Genomic DNA, 11,648 nt, shown 5'->3' on the forward strand with positions numbered 1-11,648 from the left:
TACAGCCTAGGCCTAGTTTCCTGCCCGGCTTGTGGAAGGGACATGATTGGTGGCCTATCCAACATCCATTTCCACTTCCTACTTTCAGATTTTTGTTGGGTTCCCCCCATTTCTCCCCACTGCCTTGGGCTTGGTGGGGAAGCAGACTCCACTCTCTCTAGTTAAAACCCGGAAGAGTCATCCCTTGCCACAGTGATTGGTGCAGGAATGGGCATGCGGGACTTAGCTTGGGCCAGTGAGACAGAAGGGGATCTGGGACAGGCATCGTGCCTTTTGGGGGGCCAGGAAAGCCTCTCCTGTGCGAGATGTCAGTTTGGCCCCTGTCGGCTGCCAGTGGCTGCACAGCTGGAGGAAAACCTATTTTAGGCAAAAGCTGATGTGGCGGAGGGCAGCAGAGAGATAGCTGGACCCTTGATGGTCCTGTTGAGTTGCTGGCTTGGCCAACCCCGGGGGCCACCCTGCCCCAGGACCACCGAGGCCCCGACCAACACATTTCCTTGTTGTGAATCCAGTCTGAGCTGAGGGTATTCTGTTACCTGCAGCCGCAGGTATCCTCAGAGAGTTCTTCCTGAATGAATGACATGGGTGAGTGGCCAAAGGCTGAGAGCCCCCAAGCATGCCCTCCTTTGCCACCCACACCAGTTCTTTTCTACCCCACAATAACAGACATTCAAAGATTCTGGGTACTTTTTTAAAAACCACAGCAGTCACTTTACTTTTAGGTTTGCACTTTACAAAACCACAAGGGAGAAGTCCTTGAGGGAGAGAGGTGTGGGCGTGGGGGATAGTAAAGAGGGGGAAGCACAGACAGGGCCCCAGGCCAGCCCAGCAGGGCCTCCCATGTCCTGGCTGAACAGAGCTGGGTCACAAGACCTCAGGGAAAGGCCACAGTCCTCTAGAGACTGCCACGATTTGACATTTAACAGGTGGCCACAGGCCTATGGTTTGGGCAGCCCAGAGAAGGAAGTGGGCTTCCCACCCCTCCTTCCCCCAGGCCAGGGGCAGGCAGCATGAGGCAGGGGTGAGGGCTACCCATCCAGCAGCTTTAGGATGCTCTCACGCTCCTTCAGAGTCTTCCAGGCCTGGTCCTTCTCCTTCTTGGTGGGGGTCCGCTTCTTCTGCCGGGCAGCCATGATCTTCCGGAAGGCATCCATGACCTCGTTGTCTGCCATGCGGACCCGCTGCCTCAGCTCTTGCCGGCTTACCTCCTCCTTTGCCAGCCTGTGGGGACCAGCCAGCCAGGTGCCATGGGAAGCCCACCTCCACAGTGGGGGCCCCCCCTCCCTGTTTCAGACTGAACCCACGCATCACCCCAGGCTGGCACTCCTGTGGACCGTTTCATACCAAAAAGCAAAGTTCCTGAACCACATTTATATGGTACTACGTGCTAGGTATAATCTCAAGCCCTTCAAATATGTCAGCAGAATTAATCCTCATAACAACCTTGTGAGGTAGGTACTATTATCCCAATGTTACCAGTGATAAAACAGAAGTCAAGGAGAGTAAGAAACACCCCAAGATCCCACAACTAGTGAGTAGGAGATCTGAATTAAGGCAGGCTGGCTCCAAACAACCTTCTTTAAAAGGTGTTCTAGTGTCAGCAAAAGACCTGCTTACTTCAGTATCCAAATTTCAGAGCAACCTAAGGGTCTAGGCAGCCTGCGGTCTACATGAAGCACGTGAGATGCCAAACCAACCCCTGTAAATGAAATCCGACTGATAAATTCCTCTGTTGGTGGATCTGACCTAGTCCAACCTGTTAATCTTCTAGAAGGGGAAGCTGCTGCTCAGGACAGGAGATACTTTGCTTAAGGCCCTGCAGCTGGTCCATAGCAGGACTGAGGGCTGGACTCTGGCCTTCTGACAACCCAAGCTAGTTCATTCACTGTCCACTACCTCTCTATCTGCACATCCTTGCTTCTCCCTCTCACCCTCTCTCCTCCACCCCACTCAGTACCTCTTTCATCTGTTATTTTCCTCTTCTTGCTTTTGCATGAAAGGGAACTAGAAAGAGGCTTTGCATTTAGCTTTGGGCTCAAGTTGCAACTTGGTTGTTTACTGGCTGTATGACCTTCAGGAGAGCACTCACCTCATTGGCCCTTTACTTCCTCTTCTAGGAAACAGGGAAAATACCACCTACCCCTTGGACAGTAGTCACGATTAAACAGGAGGATGTACATAAAGCCCCTGGTGCACTGTAGGCACTCAGTGCACCCTTATCCTTAAGCACCCCCTTAGCAGCTTGTCAGCAGTTCCCTCTCTTTTTAATGGTGCACTTCTTTACCAACAACCCACCTGTAGACCACAAGCCTTTGCTTTGCCTCTCTTCCTAGCCCCCAGTACAACGTGCGAGAGACAGGCAGAGCTGGCCAAATGAACGAGTGTGCCCTGCCCTGCTGGGGCTCTGTGAGGGGAAGATACACCTGTCAGTGAGGCTGCTTCTCTACCTCCCTCCATAAAGGGCAACAACTAACATAATCTCCCTCCAGACGTCACCTATACTTTTGTCATGACCAATGCAGGGCAAGATGGATGGGAGTCAATATAAAATGAAAGATATTGTGACCAATTCCTTAAAGAACTGATACTAAAATACTGGGCAATTTCCAGTGAAGGACCAATAATAATCACAGATATCCAACCAAATTGTTAACAGTTGATAAATCCAGGTAGACAGTATATTGCTGTTTATCGTACTACTCCTTCAGATGTTCTGTGTTTATGAAATTTGTCATAAAAATATGTTGGGGGAAAACGAAAATAAGCATGAAAAAATTAAAATAAATCACACAACAATGTAAATGTAGGTAATACCACTGAACTGTACACATAAACAAGGTCGAAAGAATCAATTTTACATTATACGTTTTTTTCACCACAATTCCAAATAGGTAAATAAATCAATCACAGATGGCTGAGCCCTAGAGTCTGTGGTACCTGGCAATGGTATTTTTTCCAAGGCTCTCTGGGTGATTTAGAGGCCCTGCCGGGTTTGGGAACCCTGTTGTGAAGCCCCCAGAAGGCGAGCAGCAGTGGTCCAGGCCGCCCTGGCCACCCCCCGGCCCATGCCACCTGGCCACACTCACCTCAGCAGGTCGTGCTTCTTGGTGCGGTTGTGGGCACTGAGTGCCTTCAGCTCGGCCTGCCGCTTGCGCAGCTCTGCCAGGACCTCATCCTCCGAGTCCTCTGCAGGGCGGTCCTCCGACTCCAGCAGGCCCTGCGCGATCAGCTCCTCCTTGATGCGGCTCTCCAGGGACTTGGTATGTGGCACACTACAGAGGAAGGGAGTCCTTAGCTCAAGAGCCAGCTTAGAGGGGGAATCCCGGAGAGCTTCCCAAGGTTAGTGAACACATTCTTTTCTCTTTGGGCACCCCCTCTCTATCTAGGCATAAAAAAAAAAGAGAAAATGTTAAGAGCTAAGCTCCTTGACATGGGTCTTGGCAATGACTTTTTGGCTATGACACCTAAACACAAGCAACAAAACAAAAATTAACAAGCAGGACTACATCAAAAAACTACTTCTGCACAGCAAAAGAAATCATCAGCAAAGTGAGAAAATAACTTATGGAATGGGAAAAATATTCTCAAACGATATACCCGATGAAAAGTTAATAACCATCATATATAAAGAACTCCTATAACTCAAAAGCAATAAACCCACCCAATTAAAAAAATGGGCAAAGTTCCTGAATAGACATTTCTCCGAAGAAGATATATAAAAGGCCAACAGGTACATGAAAAGATGCTCAACATCCCTAGTTATTAGAGAAATGCAAATTAAAACCACAATGAGTTATCACCTCTGGCTTGTTAGAATGGCCATCATCACAAAGACAAGAGACAACAAATGCTGGTGAGAATCTGGAGAAAAAGGAACCCTCCTGCACTGTTGGTGGGAATGTAAACTGGTGCAGACACTGTGGAACACAGTGTGGAGGATCCTCAAAAAATTAAAAACAGAGCCTACCACATGATCCAGTACTCTAATTCTGGGAGTATGTACAAAGGAAATGTAATACTAACTGGAGAACATATCTGCACCCCCATGTTCACAGCAGCATTATTTACAATAGTCAAGATATGGAAGCAACCTCAGTGTCCACTGATGGATGAATGGATAAAGAAATTGTGGTATATATACAACAGATTATTATTCACCCTTAAAAAAAACAAGGAAATCCTACCATTTGTGACAACATGGATGGACTTTGAATACATTATGCTAAGTGAAATAAGTCAGAGAGAGAAAAACAAATACCACATAATCTCACTTATATGTGGAATCTAAAAAAAACACAAATTCATAGAAAAAGAGATCAGACTTTCCATTACCAGAGTCAGAGGGTGGGTGGGGGGGAGAACTGGAGGAAGGTGATCAAAAGGTACAAACTTCCAATTATAAGTAAGTCCCAGGATATTTTATACAACACAATGACCGTAGCTAACACTACTGTATGATACAGAGTGTAAATCCTATGAGTTCTCATCACAAGGAGAAATATTTTTCCTTTTTTTTTCTTTATAGTATCTATGTGAGAAGATGGATGTTAGCTGAACCTACTGTGGTAATCATTTCACAACATACGTAAATCAGACCACTATATGTTTTGTACATGTATACCTTATACTCATACAGGGATATATGTCAATTATTGCACAATACGCTGGAAAAAAAATAGAGACACACATCTGGTCTTGTTTCAAACATAAGCCAACACATATCCATTGTCAAAAAATACAGAAAAACCTGTAATGCCAACAACTCAGAGAGAACCACTATTATTTTATGTTACTATTAAAAATATTACTGTTACTTCGCTGTTATTAACATTACACATAACAAAAATTACATATTTTATGTTACTTATACACCATATATATTACAGATTTTGTTACATGTTTTTTCCAATCTTTTATTACACATTATTTTAGGTTTTTTTCCTTATGTGCACACATTTAAATATATGCTGAGTAAAAACAGGATCAAACTGTATTGTGCTCAACTCACATTTTCTCCATTTAACACTCTCTTGTTACATCTTTTCATGTCAATTAACCAGGTTTCTCTAAGATGATTAACAGTTACAAGTTATTTCGTCATGTGGAATTACAACTATTTAGCCAGTTGCACATTTAGATCATTTACAGTATGAACAGTGCTATGATGAACAACCCTGTACTTAAATCTATGCACGCAGAAATGCTGGGCCAGCAAGAATGTCTGAAACTTCCATTGGGTTTCGTCAAAATGCCCTCAACCTCTCTTTTAATGAAGACCTCCCCATGTTGGGATGGAAAGAAGTCAACAGAGGCAGGGGACAGATAGTAGGATATGGACAGAGTTGTCACTCACCTGAAGGGCTTGTTCTGATTGCGGGGAGAGGTGCTTGCCCCGTCGGCCCCCGATTCTTTCCCAGACATGTCGGGAATAGGAGAGTCCTCCATAGGGGAAATAATATTTTCCTAGAAGACCACAGGAATGGGATGGAGGGAGTAAGAGCTGTAGTATTTTTCTTGCTCCTCTCTAACCTGCAGTCAGAGTCTTCAGTCTTCACAAACCAGAAAAACTCTTTTATTGTTCCCATCCCTCTAGGAAGCCTTCCCAAACTGATTCCAGAAAGCTCTGATCATTTTAGAAACCCCTTTTTCGTACTGATACCAAAAGAAGGGAGCACAGATGAGCAATGATAATACTCAACAACAGTAAAGAGAAGAGCTAAGCATTTGCACTGTACTAGGCACCGTGCTGAGCACGACGTGGCAGGGCTGCTGGCTGTCCAAAAGTCATTCTCACCTTTCTGTAGCTGGGCTTAGGGCTGCCCAGCTACACTACACTTCCCAGCTCCCCTTGTAGTCAGATGTGGTCATGTGACAAATTCTCTCCAGTGAAAAGAGATCAGGAGAGATAAGAGCCACAGCCAGTCATGGCCCATAAACCTTCCTTCACACATTCTTTCTTGCTCTTTTTCTGTGGGCTTGGAGTAGCAATCATACCCAGAATGACCTTGTACAGAGTGCATGTTTAGGGTGGAAAAGCCACCACAACTGGGGTCCTTGTCTGATGGTGTGGGGCTGAGATCTCCCCTCACTCCCACCTCAGCCAACCTGGAACATGTGCCCCAGACTTTTAAACGAGAGAAAAACACTACTGTGTTTGAGCCAGGAAGAAAACTAAGGCTCAATGAGGTGAAGGGATGTGCCTAAGGCCAGACAGTAGGCATAAAGAAGGGGACTCTGTACCTGGGCTTTGGGTCCTCCTCCTAATTATCAGCTGTAAAACCTCAAGCAAACAGTTCCCTTTTCTGAGCTTCAATCTTCTAGTATGCAACACGGGGCGAACCACTGTCCTTGCCTCCAACAGGAGGATGTGTGGAAAGCCCTTGCACAGGGCTCGGCCCTTAGCTAACACTCAACAAAAGTAACTGTGCTGTAGTGGCTACTTTTGGGGGAGACTGGAATCTGGGAGGGGCATGAGAGGGGCTCAGGGACACTGGCAATGCTTGATTTTGTGACCCTGAGGCCAGATATACAAGTGTGCTTATGTGTGAAAATTTATCAATCTATACATTTAAGATCTATGTACCTTTCTAAATGTATGATATACCTCAACACAAAATAAAACATTAAAACAGAAAGTAAGCATAATTCCTGTTTTGAGTTAGGGTGCTCACCTCCACCAGGGCCTGTAGGAGGCGCTGCGTCAGAGCACCAAAGGGGCACCCATCTTCCGGCTGCTCATGCTGGGCCTCAGACTTCTTCAGCAGGGCATCCACATCTAAAGTGGGCAGAGAAACGGTAGACAGGTGGGCTGAGATCTGGGAACTCAAGTCCTGGCCTGTGGTGGGCAGGGAGGCGAGGGGCCTACCTTTAGTGTCCAGTTCGGTCAGTGGCCCCATGAGACCTTTCTTCTTGTCAGCCACAGCTGCTGCTCGGGCCCCATCCTTCTGTTCCTCCAGCAGGTCCTCCTGCGCCCACCGTTGGGAGTAGTGCTTCCCCAGGGGTGGGATCTGTGGGGAGATGCCACCCGGCCCAAAAGGGGTAAACACTGGCAAGCCATGCCCGGGGTGAGTGGGGGCTCTCTGTGCACTTGGGACACTGCCAATAGGCTCATCATTCATTCCTTCACTTATCTGTCTCCCAAGGACTTACCCCAGGGCTAAGGCCCGTGCCTTGCATAGGTGGGAAGAAACAAAGGAGATAAAAATCTCTACGCTCACAGTCTAGTAAGAGAGACAGGTACAAAACCAACTAAGACACACATGGGAGCCAGTATGGAACAATTTCCAAGATATAGGTGCAGAATGGTGTATGTACCTGGATCATCTCAGGTCATAGCTGTTGTCCCTAGAGAGACCTAAGAGCCTTAGTGTCAGGAGAAGAAATTCTCATTTGTATTACTTGAATTTACTACTGCCTATATGAATTAACTTTTCAAATAATTTCTTTTTCAAATAATTTTTTTAAAAATTCAAAGAACTGAAGTGCTAGAGGTAGGTCAAGGTGTTGTGGCACATGAAAAAGAAACTTTCTGCGGGGAGTCTACAAAGGTGTTCTGGTGGAGATAAGAAGGGATCAGTGATTTGAAGGACCAATTAGTTTGCTAAGGGAAAAAGAGCATGTACAGAGGCCCAGAGACCAGCAAAGAGCCTGGGTGGGCCTGAGGTGAGGGCAAGGTGCCTGGCAGGGCTGGTAAATGCAGCAGTGACGAGGGGGCATGGCTGAGGAAACTGGAGAGGGGCAGTAGGGCTGTGTCACCAAGGACCGAGATGCTTGGAGTCCATCTTGTACGGGAGTCAGGGGAGGCCTGGGAGTAGGCCTGCGTCACATCCGATCACAACAGCTGACCTATAGGAGAGTGCTCCCTGACACTTTTCTGTATTTTCTACATTTTCTTTAATGGATCCAGTTTTATTTACATCATAAGAAAACTTTAATATATTAAAAAAAGAAAACAAAAAGTCTGTCTGGAGGCAGGGAAGTATTAAGAGACCATTTGGGTGAAAGCTAATGAAGGCTTGAATCAAAGCAGAGGTAACAGAGATGTTGGGACAAAGGACGGTGTCACTGAAGTAGATGCCTCAGGATGTATGTGATCATTTGGATGGGGTAGAGAGGAGGCAATGCAAGAGAGCTGAGAATCAGAGCCTGGGTGTCTGGGTGGGTTGACTAGACTAGGGCAGAGTAGGGGAAGGAAGATGATATATGACTTTGGGATCTTTGATTCGGAGGCACCTCTGAGCCCTCCTGTTCACCACCCTGTCTACCAAGGCCCAGGGTTTCTACCTTGTAATGTTCAGCCTCGTCCTCTGGGGGTTTCAGTAGTTCCTCTAGTGTGCGTACCTCCTCAGTGGTGATATCAGCACAGTAGGGCTCTACGGAAGCCCAGAACCTGCAAGGAGAAGCAGATCCTGAATGGGCACCTCCTGCCCCACCATCCTCGCCTCCAGGCCCCTCCACAGCCTCTACTGCCTGAATCCCAAGGCCCCTTTATATTTTCTGGCCCAGAACCTGTTGGGGGCATCATTCTTGGGGATCCGTGGCACGTCAATTGGGTCATCAGTGAATTCATATTCCTGGATCTTGGGCTGAAGGTTTTTGGATTTGGGCCGGCCAGGGCCAGGGCCTGGCCCATGTCCCGCCTTCCCTTCCAGTTTCTGCTTCTTCGGCTTTCCATGTTTTGGGGGAGCTCCAAGCTCATGTTCTCGACCCAGCTTCAGGAATCGTCGATCACCTTTCTTATCCTGCCAGTCAGTGAGGATCTGAAATTTGCAGAGACTATCACTGAGGGGGAGAAGAGAAGTCATAGGACAAGTTTTTCTCCTAGTGAAGAACTAGGAGCTAGAACTTGAGAAGGCTCCAAAGTCTTATTTATCCATCCCCTTTTATTTAGTAAACTCCTACTCATCCTTCAAAACTCAGTTCCTTTACTGTGCCTACCTCACAGGACTTTATTCATATACTTCTCATCATTCCATTTGTCTGTACTGATTCACCTCTGTATCACTCAAGCCAGTCACACAGTGTTTAGGTCAAACAAATGATCATGTCCCAGTGCATATGAGCACTGGAATATGCTGCTGGTAACTTTCTGGTGAATGCAAACAAGCCTCCCAGCAGACCTTCGCTTCAAATGTCACCACAACTGGGAAGCCTTCTCCACATCAGTTACCCAGCTTCTTACATGCTAAAATACAACCGAATATGCCACAGCCCTGCTCAAAAAGCTTCAGTGCACTCCCAGGGACCACAAGTTAACTATTCATCCTTTGAGGTCCAATTAAAATGGCATCTTGGTCCTCCCTGGGTCTCTGACACTTTGTACCCCCACTGCAGGCCTAAATGTGTTGTTTGATCATACTGGAACGAACAGCATACCTTGTCTTTTCAACTAGATTATAAGCTACTAGAGATGAGGAAATTCATCTTAACTAAGTCTGCTCCCCAGGATTTGGCATAGCATCTGACACACAGGGCTCAGGGGATGTTTACATAGTGAAGAGTACAAATAATTAACATCTGAAATACTTAATGTTAGATATCAGCCTGAGGCTTTGCAAAAAAAAAACCCTCTCTTTTAATCCTCACAAAAGCTCAAAGGTATCCCAGTTTGCAGATAGGGAATTGATGCAAAGGGAGGCAACTTTCCCAGTCATATAGCTAGGAAACAGCAACACTAAGCAAGTGCTTAAGCCAGGATTCAAATCCAGGTCTTCTCAATCCAGTTCCCCTGGTACTTCTAACCATAACACAACATCACCTGGTATTTGTCTGACCTCTCCCTCCCTTTATTTGGCAAACTCCCTGAAGGCCAGAAGTGTCCTAATTACCTCTCTCTAATGACTAGCACAGGACCCAGAACATAATGGGGGTTGGGGTCAATATAGGCTTAGTAAATTGGAAATCTTGCCATTTATAAGGATCATGCACATTCTTGTATAATCTATGTGTCACGTGAGCCCAGCTTGGGTCTCTCCTTAGCCCTCTAAGCTCCTGTACCCCAGGCCTCTGCAGGTGGGGCTAACTCAATGACCCATCCCATAACTCGTCACAGTCCACCCCTGGTGATATCCTCTCTGTAGGGTATCACCTGGGTTTCAGCCTCGAGAACCCGCAGGCGCCGGCTGGCAGAGGAAAGCAGGGTCTCAAGCTCCAGCTGCAGAGTGTCCAGCTCCTCGATGCCGATACCATCATCCTCAGAGCGGGCTAGCACGGCCGTGTAGCGTGGACAGACCTTCAGGTGGTCCACAGACTTGAAGTCATGGAACTGCAAGGGGCAGTCCTTCAGTTCACTCATGGCCCAGGATACGGGACCCTGTGGAACTGGAGAGGAGAGAGCCATTGGTAGGAGATAAACTGGCACAAGAAAAGTCCAAGAGCTCCCTTCATCCAGGGACAGACTCAAGGAGAAAGCCCGGCTTCAGTACCTTATTGACAAGGTTGATGGCACTGCTCCTACCCACAGAGCACTTACTGTACACCAAACTAGGTACAGACACTTTAGGGGCTTCTCACTGAATTCCTCACCCAACCCCATGAGAAGGGACAATGGTGATCTACACTTTACAGTGAAGGAAACTCAGACTCTGTAAGCATAGGTACCTGCCCAAGGTTACCAAGATGTAGTTGTGAGTCTGTGCCACTAATTTCCGTGATATACCAAGCCCTATCTTCCTGATGCTTTTCCGTTCTACTCCTCCTTGAGTTCTGCAAAGCCCCTGAGCTCCAAACATCCCATTCTTACAATGTTAATGTTCTCTGTGCCTCCCAGCTTCTCCTTGTCTTACCTCCTCCTATCTTTGTCCCTTCTCTTTGCCCCTGACAGTGGTTAAGAATGTGGGCTGGTAAGCCAGACATACCTGGGTTCAAGCCCAGCCTCTACCATTCTCTATTTATGTAGCTCTGAACATATTATTTACCCTTCCTGAGTCTCGGTTTTTCCATCTACAAAATGGGGACAAAAGAAATCTGAGTCTGTTTCCCCATAAGAAGTCTGTAAAATGGGGATCACAACAGTACCTACCTCCCCGGGATGTTCTGAGGATTAAGAGAGGATGCTCGTCAAGAGCCCAGTTCAGTGCCTGGCACAGAAGTGCGCCTGTGTAATGGCTGGCCCCTCCCGTGGGTCGCCCCAGTGACTTGCCTTCAGGGTCCCCGTCCTCTAGGGACCCCCTAACGCGGCCCCCGCCCCCTCTACCTCCTCACTGCAGCCTCCTGCTGCCTCCTACGGCCCCCAAGCCACGGGAGGGGGCGGGGAGTTCCGGTTGGTGGGAGCAACCGCCCCGGAACTGGCTAGGGGCGGGCCCCCTGCAGAGGACGCGGGGGTGGGAGACGCGAGGGAGAGCCTGATATGGCTTGCGGGGAAGGGTTTACAGGCCGCGAGCGAACCCGCTGCAGGTGGGCGGGGGGAAGGGTATGCCTCAGGCCTACTCTGGGGAACAGCCTGAGGCTGGGGGCGGGGCTCGATAGCCGCGTTCTCAGCCGGGCTGTTAGTCCCGCCGAGCCCCAGGGGCTGCAAGGAGGAGGGGCTCAGAGAAAGGATAGGGGCGCAGAACCGGAAGGAACGAAGGGCTCCTCCGCCTAGCCTTGTCCTAATATGGTGCCCAACCTGAGGCCGGGCTGCACCATTGCCTGACTATGGGGAAAGACAG

General features: G+C 47.8%; 1 protein-coding gene across 1 annotated transcript; it reads right to left on the minus strand.

Annotated features, from left to right (window-relative positions):
* Positions 1–686: 686 nt before the first annotated feature.
* On the minus strand, positions 687–11,587 carry TADA3 (transcriptional adaptor 3). The gene is made up of 9 exons (XM_032411903.1): positions 11,021–11,587; positions 10,088–10,320; positions 8,509–8,759; positions 8,284–8,389; positions 6,866–7,007; positions 6,672–6,775; positions 5,354–5,463; positions 3,087–3,272; positions 687–1,221 (listed from the first exon to the last, which is right to left on the minus strand). Exons 2-9 carry the CDS (start codon positions 10,292–10,294, stop codon positions 1,029–1,031), a joined length of 1,299 nt encoding a protein of 432 aa, XP_032267794.1. The 5' UTR covers positions 10,295–10,320; positions 11,021–11,587; the 3' UTR covers positions 687–1,028.
* Positions 11,588–11,648: the final 61 nt, after the last annotated feature.

Source organism: Phoca vitulina, unplaced genomic scaffold, assembly GCF_004348235.1.
Source record: "Phoca vitulina isolate PV1807 unplaced genomic scaffold, GSC_HSeal_1.0 scaffold13, whole genome shotgun sequence".
Classification (NCBI taxonomy): domain Eukaryota; kingdom Metazoa; phylum Chordata; class Mammalia; order Carnivora; family Phocidae; genus Phoca; species Phoca vitulina.

Bases quoted from the DNA above. Each gene is read 5' to 3' on its own strand.
- TADA3 (XM_032411903.1), bottom strand. From the start codon at position 10,294: ATGAGTGAACTGAAGGACTGCCCCTTGCAGTTCCATGACTTCAAGTCT. The intron at 7,008-8,283 runs GTAGAAACCCTG...ATCTCCCCACAG, and splicing joins ACGAGGCTGAACATTACAAG to ATCCCACCCCTGGGGAAGCA. The intron at 5,464-6,671 runs GTGAGCACCCTA...GTGGTCTTCTAG, and splicing joins TCCTACAGGCCCTGGTGGAG to GAAAATATTATTTCCCCTAT.